Source organism: Amblyomma maculatum, chromosome 2, assembly GCF_055883805.1.
Source record: "Amblyomma maculatum isolate TAMU_Amacu chromosome 2, ASM5588380v1, whole genome shotgun sequence".
NCBI classification, from domain to species: Eukaryota; Metazoa; Arthropoda; class Arachnida; order Ixodida; family Ixodidae; genus Amblyomma; species Amblyomma maculatum.
The window spans coordinates 157,081,188-157,098,544 of record NC_139345.1 but is presented as its reverse complement, the minus strand read 5'-3'; the positions used below and the strand labels follow the sequence as shown (position 1 = coordinate 157,098,544).

Genomic DNA, 17,357 nt, shown 5'->3' with positions numbered 1-17,357 from the left:
CGAAAGGGGCATTGAAAAGCTTGCAACCGCGGGAAAACCAGTAGCTTCCTGGAAGCACTAGAAATCGAACAACGGACTTCGTGCATGCGAGACGGATGTTCAAACCACAATGTCACCGCAGCAATGTCGGCGAAAAACTGCGGTTTAAATTTAAAATTTCATAGTTTAAAGTGATTCCATTTTATGGATGCAAATAACTTAGGCGGACATGAAATATATTCTATCTGCTGCGTCTTAATTGAAATAATTAGCCAACCTAAACTTTGTGCAAGGAGAGGTGGCACGCTAAGAAACCCTGCCAGAAGATGCAGCTGAGATGTCGACAGGACAGTTTGGTGGGAGTTTGCTTGTTTTTTTTTAATAAATGCCTGAAATTCGCTGGACGTGTTGGTGGTCTAATCAAATAAGCGAAAGGGCAGAACAGCAAGGAGTCACGAAATTTTTATTTTTGGACGACTCTTAGTGCCCTATGGCCCACTGCGAAAAACATGCGCAAAATTCAAAACATCCTATACCTGCGTAAATTTATGATTATGAACCTGCTACATCACTACCATGTGTGATGTTTGCTTTTTCGCGCCCATTGAGGAGTGATGTTCGAAGACAAAATCATTATCTCATATATTTTTCCATGGCAGCACATGCAAAGGTGCAATAGGGCAATATATTGAAAACAAAAAGAACGATAGCTTTGTGCTGCGGATTTTTATGCCACCAATTTCAAACGCAAAAATGATGATTTCAAATTCGTCTTTTTTTTTATTGTTATTTTTTCCTCCTCTCTTCGCAAGAGCGACGAACAAGGACACGATGCGACCCAGTGTTCCCGTGGCGCTCCTGGCGGCAGCTCTGTGCAGCTGCCTGCTCGTGGGTGCCGCGCCAGGTGGCACCCGTCGTCAGCAGCACCAGCCGGCACACGAGAGCCTGTGGCAGAGCCTGACACGCTACTCGCCCATCGCGCTGGCCATCTCACTCATGGCATTGCCCCTGCTGCCGCTGGTGTTCAGCGGCCCCGCAAACTTGGCCGGCACCGGGCACGCCATTAATGCCCTCAACCTCAATCCGGGTAACTGCGCATGGGCCCTTGCACTTGCTCATTATCACTAGCGCATTGGCACGTGCATGGAGACTCGTCCATTCCTCTCCAACAACTGGAAGTTAGGAGCAAGGATCCCTTACTGCTTTTAGGCGTTCGCTATGAAAAACATACTCGAGGGCAGTGTCCATTCTTAATCTCATTCCTGTCAAGGGTTGGTGAAAAGCAGTGAGTTGAACAAAACGTTCATTAAAGAACCAACTACAAGGCTGACTGAGCGAGCGTAGCAGGGCTGTTTTCTGTTACCTTGCACATAGGGAATGAATGATTCGGAAGGAGGGGCTGGGGAGCCAGTGCAGGAAGTACGATGCCTCCTCAGAGCGTTTTTCTCTCGGCTTTGTTTGCAAGGCGGGACTGTTTAAACCGCGGCGACTGCGCCTTTAGCAAAGCCTTATAGAGCGGCATTTTTTGCCTTAGCCTATACTGCTATAGACACCAGTTCGAAAGAACGTGAATTACAACTTATGCAGACCAGTACGCAATTGCACTGTCGAAGCACTACCTACAGATTAAATATGAATTGATTAAAAAAAAATAGTTATAGAACTTGCCCTTATTAAGGACCAATGAAGTACGACAAAGTGTAGTAAAATAAAATATGCTTGGAGTTGAATAATAGCCCCTCTTCTACTACGCGAAGTTTTGAACATTTTGCTTTCACGTCGCGGAACGAAAGTCTTAGCTGCTGTTTACGCGTCCCGCAACGTCGTTATGGTAGAAGATAAATGCGCTTGAAGGTCATATTGGGTGCACAGAGAGGACGAAAATGATTATTTCAATTTAAAATAACATTATGTGCGCCTGCTATGATGTATAGTTTTCTGATTTACTCAACGTCTTAACAAGCCGAGATCGTTGCTCTAAAGTATCTACAGTTGATTTGTTATGTGAATCTTACAAGTCATACGCGGACGTAAACTACCTGTCTGGCAGCCACGTTCACCGTTCCAGTACGCTACGCGAGTTTTTTAGCTGCATACATGGGTCTGTTATTATACAAAAATTTGTGCCAGCACTATATTGTTCGTCAGTGCATTAAAATCTGACAAGCGTGGTTATTGTACCTGGGATCCCTCCGTGTGGAATTTGTGGTTTTAGTGCATGTTTAAAAGTTTAATATAAGTGTGTTTAACGCAAGCGAACCGAAGCCGTTCAAAAGCCAACGACATACTAGTTCCCGGAGTGTGATGCTCTTCGGGATATCTGTAAAATGGGGTTCAAATGAATAATGAGCTAACAATGATCTGCATATTCTTAATTGTCCACAATAGAGTCAAGCACTTCATTTAGTAGCGGTGGGCCCGAAAAACAGCTGGTGAAATTTTTTCACCAAGTTTCCCCAAGATTTCAGGGAAAGCCGATGATATATGAAACCGTAAACAAAAAAAAAAAAAACAAAAACGCGACTTCGCTTATCTGCCTACTTGCTTGTACCGAAGCCCGCGTTTTTACTCCCGTCCGGATACTCTCGCCTGTGCGCAGGCATGCTGGTCAAGCGCTCCACAGATTCTTCCCAGTTGTCTCCGAAGCAGAGCGCTGCCGCGGCCTCCACAGCAGCTAGCCTGCTGGGCAGCGCCCCAGCGCTGGTCACTCTAATGTCGCGCTTCGACGAAGTGCTCCAGAAGTACGACGTCACCGAGCCAGACTGCCGCCTGCGGCTCGCCTGCGAGCTGCACAGGGACGGGCTCAGTCCACAGGTCGCCTCGGTGGCCGACAAGCTGGTGCGATTATTCGGGTGAGTATTCGACCTATAAGTTTTTTTCAGGTGGCATTCAGGGCTAAAGAAGCAACATTTGAACTGTTTAAGCATTTTCGAGAAAATATTCAGGGAATAGCTTAAGTTCCCCTTATTAGAATATGTTGTAATTTTTATCACCTCAGCACAAATAGAAAAGTTGTGTCTGTCATAATCAACAACTTAGACAAACCATCATTTCAAAAGTCATGAAGACGTACTAATCGTTGGCGCTTAGATTAGTACAGGATAAAGTCAATTTCATGTTCTTTATGGCATTTTTGTAAGCGTGGCACATTAAATACGAACTTCATTTTTTCTATTGTCATTTTTTTTTCTTAGAGATTAATTACGAATCCGTAATGTACCTTATTTTGTTTCCAACCAAATTTTAGCCAAAAAAGTACCTTGAAAGTGGCCTTTAGCGAAAGAGTTTCGAAATGGTAGTTTTCCTAAAAGGTGTGCTCTGAAAAAGGTTAAAAATGAGAAAAACGAGTTCAGAGATGGCAGGACATGCTGTTCAAATATAGGGCTTGCATTAACTGATGCATTTGCTTGAAGTTGCTTCTCTCTCCCCACTGCACACACACACTATATATATATATATATATATATATATATATATATATGTGTGTGTGTGTGTGTGTGTGTGTGTGTGTGTGTGTGTGTGTGTGTGTGTGTGTGTGTGTGTGTGTGTAGCTTCAAAGCTTCAAACTGTCTAGCGCCCTTGTCAGCACTTGCGAAATAATTGCCTTGGTTGCTTGCTGGACGGCCTCTTCATCTAGGCTCCATATTCTCTCTTCAGATTGTCGAGCATTTTGGATGACCAAGCTACTAGTGCGAAAACAGCGTTCCAAATTTAGGTGCGGTGTTTTAGTGAATCGAAGCTTCTGTTGAGGTTTACCAGCCAAACCAATGTTGTCATGGCCTAAAGTTGGCCTTCGTTTTCTGTTTTTAGTTTTAGCTGTCAGCTCTACTCACGATAGCAGGTTTCTTTTGGCTTGAGAGCGTGAAAAACAATTTTGTTAACCTGGGGTACACTCCGCGGTCAGTTTCTTGCCTGCTGTGCGGTTTCGTCTTGAAATCAGTATTCATGGGAGTACACTCACTCTCGTAAAACCAATAATTTTAACTTTATTTTTACTACGGAGATGGCAACCAAACCTGGCGAGACGTTGCTGTAATACCTGTTGAGTCGGAAACAGCGAAAATATAAAAAACGCGCTTTTAGGTAGACATCTTTATTTTAGCCCCTATCCCCCCTTCAGTGGTTCATAGAGTTTCGATCTGCGTTCTCGCCTAGTCGAGAGAAGCACGTTTCTGAAATATGACTGCTGATATGTAATTGAACCAGCCGAGTTGCGTTTCTTGTGCTTGCTTTCAAACCGGAACAAACATCTTGTTTTCTGGTGTGCCGGGATGCGTTTTTGTTTTACCGTTTTTGGTTCTATAAATCAATTTCCTCTCGACTGCTAAGTACGGCAAATCTCGATTCTTCCCTTTCCACAAATACAGACATCGGCAATTGGTGCTCTCCTTCGCCTCCTGTAAGAATGCTATTAGTGCTGAAAAAAATGCTTTCTTTGCGTTTACAATGTTGATTATTCTTTCTTAAATGAGTCCTTAATCAGCGCAAGTTTTTGGTTCTCTGCTTGTTATTTTGTATCACGGTGCATATTTAACATATATATAGGCAACATTCATCAGAGGTGAAGAGCAGGTCTCGTACTTGTTTAGGTTTGCAGTGAAGGCGTGGAATGAGGACACATAGTTGCATTTGGATGGCACTATACCAATTTCGGATACAGAACCAGCCTAATTAAAGGATCTTTCCTGACGTCCTTACCCTGCACTTGGTGAAGCTGGCCTGCTGTCATCTGCGACTTCATGGTGCTCATGTAGTGTGACAATTAATCACACAAATTTTATATACCGGTGTTTCGGAAATGTGTTTATACTTTGACGACGTTTGCGAAACACTTCATAGTTGTCAAGTTAGTGCAGCATATGCGGAACTTAAAGGGCTATGATTCGTGCAAGGCATCACGGCCAGAGAGAGAAATATATGGGCAAACAATAATCTCAGTACTACCAAGCTTGCGTTTTGCATGTTTGTTTCCATGCGTCTTTTATATTGTCACGATGAGAGCATGCGCAATATTCTCATAAATAGTGTCGTGTGACTGACCCCCAAGCCCGTATGTCCCAAGTGTATCTACGTTAATGCCAGCTTCGGTAGCTATTTAAGCCTACTATATCACTTACGAAAAGGGAGGTACCACTCGTGTGAAAGGAAAACACTGGCTGTGGTATACATCGTCGCCTAGCTTCTCTTGCCGACCTTAACGTACCAGAAAACTGAATAAAACATTTCTGCTGCAACCTGCACGTTCTTTTGCTAGACTCCAAGAACATGGAAGGTTAAAGCTAAATATAAAGTACCTGTGTGATGAACAGTTATTTTGCTCATATAATTAGAGGCAGTCTTAAATCAAATTCTTTGTTTCTAAAATAAGCAGCAAGGAGCATGTCGGAGAGAGAAAAATTATATATATATATTGGTTCCGACCACTGCTCCACCTCCTTACCACTTTTTTAAATCTCATTTTTTCTATTAAACACCATACTGAAAGTTGCACCAATAAATAACTAGTAAGATTCTCTTTTACATAGTGTCCTCAGCGCTCGTATCAGGGATGCTATGGAGCAGTTAGTACAATGTATCCAGCCAACTGAAGGGAAGAAATCGACTCTGTGACATTACCGCCATTATTTTCTACCAGTAATTGAGAACTGAGAGTTAGTCTCATGTTTTGCTCTATTTTCTTCCACGTCCGCATATTGCAGTGTGGAGCAACGCATTGAGCGGTCCAGCTTTCGCCCAGGAACCAAGGCCATGGTCCGAGAGCTTCTCAAGGCGGCCCGCCACGGACTCGGCCACAAGGACTGCGCTCACATCTACTCGCGCTGTCCGTACGCCCCTCGCGAAGTCCTCAAGAGCCGGATGGAAGGGTAGATACTCCACTACCTCGGCACTAGAAAGTTTTTCACCGTCATCAAGCAGCTTGAAGGGGTCCACATCGAGAGCTCATATCTCGTCAAATTGGACAAAGGCGCCCTGCACAACGCGGCATGGCTTCATTTCCCATCAACCTTCCCCCTCCTCACCTCGAAGCTGGCCTTCTTACGGTGCACTTTTTAAATCTGGTGCCAAAGGCAGAGTAATATGGCGCATCCCAATGTTCCCCAGAGGCTACAGAAGAGCGTCACTGAGCTGCCCCGCTTCCACGCCAGAAGCGCAGATGCGGGTATAGGGAGACATTTCGCTTCGTGGTGGTCATAGAGACTCGATTGCAATGGTTGCTTAAATAGTGTATTGTTTCTCTGATGAACTGGGATTTCTCTATCTCCTGGAGAGAAAGATGGCTCTACTGATATTTAAACGGTACTGCTATTTTAGCAACAAAACAAGTGGGAAATGGTCGTCCATGCACTTGGCTGGCCAAGTTTGAGCCGGACGACAAACAGTTCAGAAACGAGGTGAAAGTGTTGTGCGCGTCACCTGTTGGTTTCATATGGTTTTGCTTTCTGACTACTATTCAGAGGGGCATTTCTCTGACACATACAGTATACCTGCTGCTGAGTATTTATTGTAAGGCTGGGTGAACTTGCTCCGAGTATCGAAACGGGCTAAAGCAAGTCTTGACACGCATCGTACGTTGAGTTAAATATATAGGTCGGTTCAAAGAACTAATATATCACGTGCATAAGCAATTATTTGTTCATGAGGTGAAGCTCACGGTTGTAGCATCTAATAACGCATTGTAAATAGATGATGTTGGCCAATATGTAAGGGAGTAATTGTACTCTTTAGACTTCACTACTCATTCTGCAGATGTGCACACTCGTTCAGAGATGCTTTAATTTTAATTCAACCGATGAATTCGTCTTTGTGCAGAAACACTCTGCACAAAGGCGTAGAGATGCAGGGAATCTGAAGTGATTAGTTGAAAAACTCAAGCCTTGTTCGATCAAAATATTGTGTTTTCAACTATAAAAGGTGTCGTTGTTTTGTAAGCGGACTATGTATATTGAAGGTGAATGGATGGCTTAAGCTACCCGGTAGGATAACATGAAGTGGAGAATCAGTACTAGGCAAAGGAGGCTTGGAATAGGTTTTGTAGTTTTCAGTTAAAGAGTGACAAAAATTATCGTGATGCATAACCTACGTAAGCAGCTAGCCAAAATGTGTTTGCTTAGAAGGCTTTCTAAACATTGTCACCCTTTCAGTTAAGTATCAGGTGACATGGTCATTCATAATCAAACCTCATAATTACTTTCTCGTCATTTTACACTCAATTTTATTCGGAGACCTCAGTCACAATGCCTCTTATACGTGACGAGACAACCGTCAGTGATATGGGAATGTGGGATGTGCCAAAAGTTTGTCTCCGCGGCCAAAATATCCGAAAAAGCTTCGAAAAGGTCTCAGGCTGACTCTGGATAGAGTAACTTGAAATATTGTCAAAGCCTGCTGGATATCAGGCCGTTTTTTTTCATAGGCACACAATCATGACGTTAGGTTTTGCACAGTTCGGGTAATGGTGGGTGCTTGAAAGTGGTGCGTGGTTATTAAAAGAGCTGTTCCTTGTCTGTTTTGCCTGATACTTTATTTCGAATATGGACGCATGAGGAACTCTTCAGACGACCAGCGCATTGTGTAATATGGTAAGTGGTTTACGACCATATGATATGTCCCGTTCCTTAAATGTGAATTTTTTTTACGCATTCTACAATGTGCATTACAAACAAAATAAAACTGATTTTCAAGAAATTAGAAACAAGCTAGAAAATCAAACGTGATTTTCCGAAATCCACATCATGCTGCAACCAGTATAAAGATGGGCATGAAACCATATCGGTTCTTCAGCTGTATGAGTAGGTTCGCCGACAGTGCAGGGCATTGGCGTCAGTTTCTCTGTAAAACATATATCTTCGGAGCTCCGTTACGAGGCTTTCTGCCCGCTGACCTGGCATGAAACAAGGTGGGTCCATTTAGTGAGGTAGGCGACGGCAGCACTGCTGAAAAACTGGGGATAAATTGTGCAGGCTATATGTAGTGCAGCGACTGCAGCCCCATGACGGTGTAGATATAGAGCGTTAGCTCTGCTGCGTTCGTTTGCCAGATTCGCGTTATTCCTGAATCTAGTATATCATGCGTCCTACAGATGGCGCCACATACTAGAGCCACGTACCAGAATAATTAAGATATAGGGAAAAATGAGCATGACAGCAACTGCTACCACCTAGTTTCAAAGGGGACGCTCCATTTTCCAGTAATTTCGGCGAGTGAAAAGGGAAGGGGGCGGAGGGGAAGACTCGTTTGATATATTACCGTACATGCGCATATACTCAAGTATTGTGTGTATCCAATAAATAATGCTAAAGTCCCGCCAACGTAGATTCTGAGCTACGTGGATCCGAGCATCCAGGGCGTGCGCATCTTGGAGAGCATCGCGCTATGTAACTCGACAACACCCCACAGCGCGCATTCGCCACCGTCAAGTCGGCGGCGCGTTGGCTGACACCGTGCTGTCCGCGTTTACCTTCCATTTGTGATGTTTTCCTCTTTAATGGTGCGAGCGAGCGCGATAACAGGACTCAGTGCGTCCTCAACAAGAGCGCACGAAGAAATACGCGATGAAGGCGGAGCGAGATTGTAACCAGTTATATTTTTCTATGTAGCCTTATACGTTTTTATCCATTCGTGCGAATTGATCGTATCAATTGTCCTTTTCCATTTCTTTTTTTGAACAGATGTTATTCTTAATAAAAAATGTAATTCAAATATGAGTTGCAATGAACAGCATGCACTCGGTCAATTAAGGGACTATATTGCTGTTAAGCGAAGCTATATACTTTCAATTTTAACATTTTTTCTGACATGTCAAATTGCTTCAATATGTTGTAATAGCTGTGTATAAGTGGTATAACCAGATATAATTTTCGAGGGCGTTATACGGCACCAATAGAAAAAAATTGAAAACAGGCCGAAAGAAGGAGTTCAAAAACTTTCGGAACGTGTTCTGACATCGAAACAGAGCCCTGGCTACGCCCCTGCTCTATGTTGACAGGAGTATATACAGAGAAGTATAGTCACCTAACAACTTGCTATGTACTAACTTTATATGAACTGATATAAATACACAAGATTAATCGTGTATGACCTTCGTATTTACACGGGTTCATACAGATTAAAAGTACGTAGAATATTGATAGAGTCAATAAGGTGTTATTACAGATTCTAAAGACTATTGATGACCATTTTTGTAAGGCTATACTCGCAAGTGGTGACCCGAGTGAACCTGTGTAAATGCGAGGAACTTTTTGTAAATTAACTTCGCATTGTACACGCGGCTTATAAAATATGTGTTTGTGTAACTTTTCATTCACGGAGTACCGGAAAGTACGAACCTGATAATGGTTTAATCGAAGTCCATTTCGTTATAGTTCATGTGGCGCTCTCTTATTTCTCCAGGATTGTGCTGCGGATGCAAATAAAAAATCAATTCGAACTGAGGGTTAGTACGGAATACATTTAAATGAAAAGATTAACCATAGTAGGCTTACATTCACTAGGTGCATTTTTTCCACTGTTTACGAACAAAGAGCAAGGTGCGACTGTTCTTTGAAAAAAGTTTTCGGTGACCGCTATTTCTTATTGTTCAGGCTGTTACCCGTGGAGACCATTAAAATATATAGGTAAATTCGTATCTAAAGAAGATTATTTTTATTAAAAACTTCGGGCGCAAATAAGCCCCACATTTATGTTAATGGTTAATAATTATTGAAAACAATAATTTTAAATAAAGAATAATGATTATATTATATAATTATTACATTATATAATTATTAAATAATAATACTTCTGGATCTACGTACGTGCATATGAAACTTGCTATTCGCCTAACCCCTGATTCCCTAGCTTCCCTGTATTATTTCACAAAAACTTACCAGCGTAGACTCGTCAGTTGTGACATTATCAGAGACCACCGACATAGATATTAAGTCCCGCTTTCACCGATCTGTGTGAACATCTGCGCTGCCTAGGGGTTGCTTGTCTGACTCGGAACCCAAGAGCTCCAGTATGTTCGATTTTTTCATGTCAAAGGAGCTGTCCAAGTTGGCAGATACTGACAACTCGGCTCTGTCAGCTGAACTCGCAACATCACATAACCGCTGACCAATCAAAGGCCTTCCATGTACACGTGATAGAGGCATGATCGTGATTTTTCAACTCTCACAACGCCGACGACGCAGGAATTTCTGGAGAAAGGGGGCTTCAATGCCATTGCGTTAATGTTTATGAACAATAGTAAGTACCAGACGGGGGCAGGTTTAGTATACTTATATCAAAAGAGACAGAGAGAACGTCCCAGTGTCTTGTGGAAGCCGCACTACTGTAGCAGACTCGTGCTTACCTTTTTGTTTAAACGCAAAAAAAGCAATTACACTAATACACTGCTATCTATATTTAATTCACTTTTGTGATAGTCTGACTGTCAATTTTATGAGCTTCCGCCTTTCTCGAGTGCACGCTTCCACTGTCCACCACTCCGAACTGCAGCTAGCCCGCTTGAACAAGCGAGGCACTATATATTTTTTTCCTATTGCTAGTTTAGCTTTTTTTTTACACTTTTGGTTAATTTCAGCAAACAAGCGCAATTTTACGCATTGGGAAGTTTTGAAACAAGCATTTTTCCGCCTATGCTTGGTCCAGATCAATTTCCCATAAAGAAGCCATATTCTACTAATTACACCTCCTAGTTTGGGACGGGAAAATTGCCCTGCCCTCTGTTAACTCTTCTGTCTATCTTGTCAGCTGCCAGGTTATTACGGTCAGGCCACTGTGCGTGAATGCATACTTTGACGTTTCTGTTCAGCGTCGTTGCTTGCACAGCTGATAGCTTTATAGCAATATCCAACTTTGGTTTGGTTTGTGGGGTTTAACGTCCCAAAGCAACTCAGGCTATGAGATACGCCGTAGTGGAGGACTCCGGAAATTTCGACCACCTGGGGATCTTTAACGTGCGCTGACATTGCACAGCACACGGACGCCTCTTCGTTTCGCCTCCATCGAAACGCAGCCGCCGTGGTCGGGATTCGATCCCGGGAACTCCGGCACAGTAGTCGGGCGTCTTACCACTGCACCACCACCAAACCAAACCAAACCAACTTTGTTGCAATAAATCGCATCTCTTTTTCTTTTCTTCAACACTCCGGTTTCGAGCTTTTCAGTGAATTCACGTAAGATTATATCCATAGTATACCTTTAGGTGCCATAGTACTGAGGTCATAATTTGACTTGCCCAGGCCAGTTCTGAAAGTCCTGGGCGTTGGAGATAAGGGATGTTTCCACTGTATGTACTGCTTTTTATGCTTTGGTTGGAAAAAGACAATTCATGTTTAGTGCATGGTAATATATGGTGCAGTTAAACGTCCGACATCTGTCCTAAGCACGCAGAAATTTTTGTTTTTAAGATTCTCTCTCTTCTTTTGTGATCACGTGTCAACAACGTTGGTACTCAACGTTGTGACATCTTGGTAGCAAATAAAATATTTTGAACAGCAAGGTCCACTTTTCGATGGGATATATTAAATGCTTCGCAATTGTTTTGGTAGCATCAATCCTTCATAAGTATGTCGATAATTTTATCAGCCTTTCCTTGGGAACATTCTCTTGATGAAGGATTAGCCTTATGCTTGTGCTGACTTTTCCTTACCGTCTATATTTGGAGTCCATTTTTTCACTAGAAAGACAATTTACTTCTAACCTTGCCATCTTGTTCTTATAGATCTCCTTGAGAGTCATCCCATGTTTCGATAGGCAAATGATAACAACTCTGTTTTTTATTGTTCTCGATTCATTAGGTTGGCGTTGCTTATATGCAAAAGATGATAAAGAGGAGTCTTCGACTTATGGTTACACACTACTAAATAATACTAAAGAACTGCATAACTAGCGTGCTTGCGTAATGAATATACCCATTTTCAAGTGGTAGTAAATCCTAGAAACCGTCCGTGCTTGCAATCTGAAGCAACTACGCAGCAGTGATAAAAAGACTTCCTTGTTGCATGTAAAGCCCGCTATACCTCTTTGCTAACCGCCACTAAGGATGTTCGGCGAAAAACACGAGAACTAATACATAACATATCATTTAATTTTATACAAAAGGTGTTTCGTTGTTATATTCGCCATATTAAGACTATTAGCACCTCACTGCGGTAAGGCTTCGTGTTTCATGTTGGGAATGTTTGCGGCTTCTGCTCTTATTGACAGAACTACGCTCGCTCGTTGAGTTACAGATGCAGGATTAATGGTAAACTTATAGTAGCTATGATTCAGGCAAAAAAACGATGTCGAAAAGTTCATTTTGGGTTGCTTCGGTTAGAAGTTTTCTCGCATCGTATACAGCATTTATTCAACTAGCTTGCTTTTATGGCTACATTTCTTAAAAGCCCCTTCCTGGATTCTTCGTCGCCGTAGTGGTCGTAGTAGAAGTACGTGCGTAGCCGGAGTATGGTTGCCATTGAAGGCGGAGCATATGACGAGAATGTAAGAATGTGCAAATCGAGAGTGGGGAGAACGTGGGAATACCTAATCGAAGAGCAGTTTGCTATAGTAGATAGTATGGGAAAGTATGGTGACCATAAACAAACAAAGGTTGGCTGTCGCGATAATTATTTTAAGGTCAATGATCGCTGAAGAGGGCGGCTATTACGACAAGAGCCTGCCTATCTTGTGTCCTTGGCACGGGGTGAGACATGCTTCCAACGATTCTTCTATATCTTCCCATTGCTGACGATCAGCAGTCACCAGTCTAAGGGTTTATTCCGCAGCCATGACACTGCTTTCAGGAAAAGAGAAAAACATTTTACACTGTATAGAGAGCCCCGTTTGTCTCTATTCATAAACTTTGCTCGATCTCATCAGCGCATGGCCACAGCGGCTCCTTTTGTTGCCTATACTCATTCCGATGTAGCAGTGCCCCCCCCCCCCCCCCCACACACACACTATAAAGCTTTCATTGAAGAAGTGCTGACCTCTGCTACCGACGCCTCTTTGTTCAAGCAGAGCTACCTGCTGTTAGACCACAATTCATGCTGACAAAAGGCACCACATAGATTTGCCCGCAGCTTTGGATCCTTGATGTCGCAATAAAAAAAAAGGAAATGTTGCGACTAATATTAAGCAGCGTAAAAGTTACTGGGCATGCTTAAGGACCCCACTGAAATTACGGCCTCAGTTTCATGCTAGTATCTAAGACCGATGTCGCAATGACCACTGAAAGTGACGCACGAGAGCCCGCTGTACAGAGGTTAGCAGGCTACACTATTATAGAGGGCTGGCGTGGCATGCCGCGAAACAGACAACCTGAAACATTGTCGTAATTTTTTTGTTCCGCGCAGTGCATTTGAGCCTTTATTGTTCATGTAACTAACCGACAGTGCCTGAGCACAAGAAACACTTCGGCGAAACGTTACATATAATAAAAGTTTGCCTCTTGTCCTCAGTGGGCACAGCTCGAGCGCTGCAAACAACTTTGCCCACATCTGAACTATGTAGCGTGGAGTCGACTAATGGGCATCATAAAAGAACTAATTTCCAGCCAGGAAGACAAGGGTACCCTAATTGCAGTTAAAACGTGAGAGGAAGCCTGGAGGGGCTACTTAAGACAATGTGAGTGTTTATTCGGGGTCTAAATTCCTTTTAGAGATTTAACTATTCTAAGGCGAAAGCCTTACTAGGCAATGTTTGCAGACGCGCGTGAAGCAAAAAGTGGAAGAAAAACTGGAAGTAAAATGTAACTTGTGATATGATGTCACATTAAGACCAGACTGGTTGTCACGAACGCTTAATGTCAAATGGTATACAAATGTCATATCATGCCTAATCATCTAATGTGAGTCATTATAGTTTAATCAAGAGTCATTGTCATTTGTTATGAGTCAGTCATATCAGAGATCCAATGTGCATAACGTAGTCCATGAATCAAAGTCTTGACCATGGCCAGTGTCTAGGTATGACGCTCAAAAGTACTGAGTCATGAACCATATGTCACTCAACAGTGCTCAATCATAATGCTCAAAATTGCTGAGTAATGACAATCTAGGAGCTACTAAAGAGCAGCCAACTCGCATGGTTTTGCATTCCTAAAGTGGCTGTCTGCTGTGCTCCCAAGGTGTTTTTTTTTTTTTTTACCTTTCCATTGCACCTATCATCTTGAAAGTCAAACGTTGTAAATATACTTTGTTTTCGTTTTTTTACTGCCGATCTACGGCCATCCAGTGCCGTAGTCTTCATTCTTGTGATTAATCATGCTTTTTGCCACGGTCTACAGCTGAATCTTATGGATTCCCTAAATTAGGATCGAGTCTCCCGACATTTCCTTTTTGGCGTCAATAAACTATAGTTTTCATCATTACCATCAGCATCAGCCCACGATTCCATGACAACGAGAGAATCAAAAATTCAGCGGGCATGAATGCTACAATACGCGTTACTGGAAGTCACCTAAAAAGCTGTTTTTTTTTTTTTTTTTTAGCGCGAAAACTAAGCAATGGCGCTTCAGCAGAACTGCTACTGGCCTCGTCGCAAAGACGAGAGTTTGTTGCGGTTAACACCGTAAAAGTGAAGGTGTTCCAAGTAGCGTAAACCAAAGGATGTAGGTTTGGCACTTTCGAATGTACTAAATTTTTATATCACTGTCTGATGAATAGGAGTGGAGGATATGTGAACAGCCTTGTAACGCATTTTCGTAAACCACAAGAAACCTTCGAAGTGTTTTCCACTTGTTCTGCCAAAACATGTCCGTAAAAAAAAAAAAAAAAAAGCTTTTCGAACCCATTCACCCCAGATTAAATATTATATTCAAAATGTGTATGCAGAGTGCATCCTAACTGTCATAGAACAGAGGGGCATATCGAAAGCGCATCGACTGGAATTAAGTAGATGCTGTGCTAGAGCGCTGAATTGCAAAGAGATGCTGTTGTTTCCTTACTATCATAACCTCCTCTAGGTTCTGGCAACGTTTCTAGCAATAACCACTGCCGCAGAATGCCTTTTCGATAGGTGCGATAACGTTTGAGGTCTTCAGATGTGGAATTTATATTATACCCTTCGAGGCCCTGAATGACACAAAAAGGATGTATTTCAAAATATTACGAGGTACCCAAGTACGACCTCGAGTTCTCAGATGGGTTTCGAATGACTACACGAGGTTTGAATCGGTTATCATGCCGTACACCTCTTCGACGGTTGTTTAAAAACAGTGTACACTTTGTTGCCACACATCAAGCGGTCCCGTAGCGTCGACGCTTTCAGCTCCAACACGAGAAGCAATATTGTAGCGGTGCTTATGGTGCTGAATCATGTGGATTCCAGGCCTGGGCAGGATTCAGTCCAGTTCATTAGACACTGCCTTCAATCGATATTGGAGGCTGTGGTTCAAATCGCTTTCATGCAAACTGAGATGCAACGCTAGTTTGCTCGCCATCGTGGTCAGTAATAACAGACAATTTTTAAATGCACTGTAAATAACCATAAAGGAATCAGCTCTAGCTTCGTGCTCCATATGAACATCCGTGTTGCATCGTTTGTTTTATACAGAGATATCCACATAGGGATACCGAATAATAATTTGACTATTAGGTTTCGGTACGATAGGATAGGTCCATTATTACATTCGCTTTCAATTCAGCTATTAGCTGCACTCTTCTTATTCAATCCAGTACCGAAACTAGACTATTTGTATTCTATTCCGGTTCTAACAATACTATTCGCACGTCTATTATGCTTTTCAACTATGAAATTCGTTAAGACGCAGGTTCTGAACCAAACACATCAAAACTACCTGCAGAGGTTAGCTCTCAGATCAATTCTCCCAATGCCTGTTAGAGCAGTTAATTTGATGTTTATGGTGAAACCAAGCCACCAGCTTCCTAAAAACAATATACTCACCCACATCAAAACTATACAGCACACAAACACACTACTAAATATTATCAACACCATTGAGGTAGGAAGTAAGGGGGGGGGGGTTGTCTTGTGCATGTTTTGTGGGGGTTCTCACGGGGCTCCGGCTCCGCTCTGGGAACCGAAGCCACACCGCCAGCTCTGACCACAGCCGTGGCCGTAAAGAACGACACACCGAGGCACAGCCAGCGCGCCAAGCTGTTTATTGGGAATGTCCAATGTTCTTCCTCGCTGTCCTAGCAGCATCCGCGCGCCGGCGACGCGGCGTCGTCTCTCTGATGCTGTCCGCCGAGATGAGAGGGGAGGGGGAAGGAAGGGCCGCCGGGCATGCCACGCCAGTTCTCTGATCCCCGCCCTCTCTACCACAGCTCCGGGGAAAGGAGGCCAAGAGCGGAAAGCTGAGGGGTCCCCGTAAAGGAGAGAGAGAGCGAAAGTGTGGTCCACCGCGTCGTGCGGGCGAGGGTAATGTTGAATTCCCACAGTTCTTACCTTTTTACGTCGCGGGGAATCGTCGAGGAAACGTGGAGGCTAACCAAGAGAGTTCTACTTAAGTTGAGGACAACCCAGAGGGCTATGGAACGAAAAATGGTAGCGGTAACATTAAGAGATAGGAAGCGTGCACAGTGGGTTAGCGAAATAACTCGTTACCGACATTCTAGTGGAAATTAAGAAGAAATGGAGATGGGCAGGGCATGTAGTGCGAAGAGAGGATAACCGATGGTCGCTGAGGGTAACAAACTGGATTCCAAGGGAAGGAAAGCGTAGCAGGGGGCGGCAGAAAGTTAGGTGGGCGGATGAGATTAAGAAGTTCGCAGGGGTCAAGTGGATGCAGCTAGCACAGAACCGGGTTAAGTGGAGAAATATGGGAGAGGCCTTCGCCGTGCAATGGGTATTGTCAGGCTGATGATGATGATGATGATGATGATGATGATGATGATGATGAATCATCGTTTGTAAAGAATACTTCGTTTGGCGTGTACATCAACATGAGAACGCTCCATTAGTTTCAGGTTTTCCTTATTTGATCGCTGCCCTTGGTCATATTCTTCCTACTTATCTTTCTGCGTCAGTGCATACTTTACTCATCAAGACTGCATCGGCACCTTGCAGTCTAAGCCGTTACACCAATTATCTTTAGTCTATTACTGCCTTCTTGAGACCCAAGACACATTTTACAGATAAATAATGTTGACTTTTCGTAGGCTTCTTCCTTTGAAGCTACCCGTGGCCACGCGCCGATTAATAAATTGCAATATTTCCGCTTAAATTTCTTGTATGATGATCTCAGTAACACAAGTAATGCAACATGTTACTGAGTGACACAAAATTGTCTGCCGCAAGTAGGAACAATCGATGAAAACCCTATGGCCCTGTTGGCTGGCAAATTACTCTAGTATATCAGTGCAGTCCTTTTAGCGTCCCGTTTAATAATCTTTCATGGGGAGCAGTACCTAAGGAACAAATTACGCGCCCTTACTTTGCTGTATTTG

At 43.1% G+C, this 17,357-nt stretch overlaps 1 protein-coding gene across 1 annotated transcript; it reads left to right on the top strand.

The window, feature by feature from the left end:
• The first annotated feature begins 810 nt into the window (after nt 1-810).
• Nucleotides 811-5,847, top strand: LOC146200255 (uncharacterized). The gene is made up of 3 exons (XM_084592898.1): nt 811-1,066; nt 2,579-2,831; nt 5,679-5,847. The coding sequence occupies exons 1-3, from the start codon at nt 811-813 to the stop codon at nt 5,845-5,847; spliced, it is 678 nt and encodes a 225-aa protein (XP_084449024.1).
• The last annotated feature ends 11,510 nt before the right edge of the window (nt 5,848-17,357 follow it).

Bases quoted from the DNA above. Each gene is read 5' to 3' on its own strand.
- LOC146200255 (XM_084592898.1), top strand. From the start codon at position 811: ATGCGACCCAGTGTTCCCGTGGCGCTCCTGGCGGCAGCTCTGTGCAGC. The intron at 1,067-2,578 runs GTAACTGCGCAT...GCCTGTGCGCAG, and splicing joins TGCCCTCAACCTCAATCCGG to GCATGCTGGTCAAGCGCTCC. The intron at 2,832-5,678 runs GTGAGTATTCGA...CGCATATTGCAG, and splicing joins AAGCTGGTGCGATTATTCGG to TGTGGAGCAACGCATTGAGC.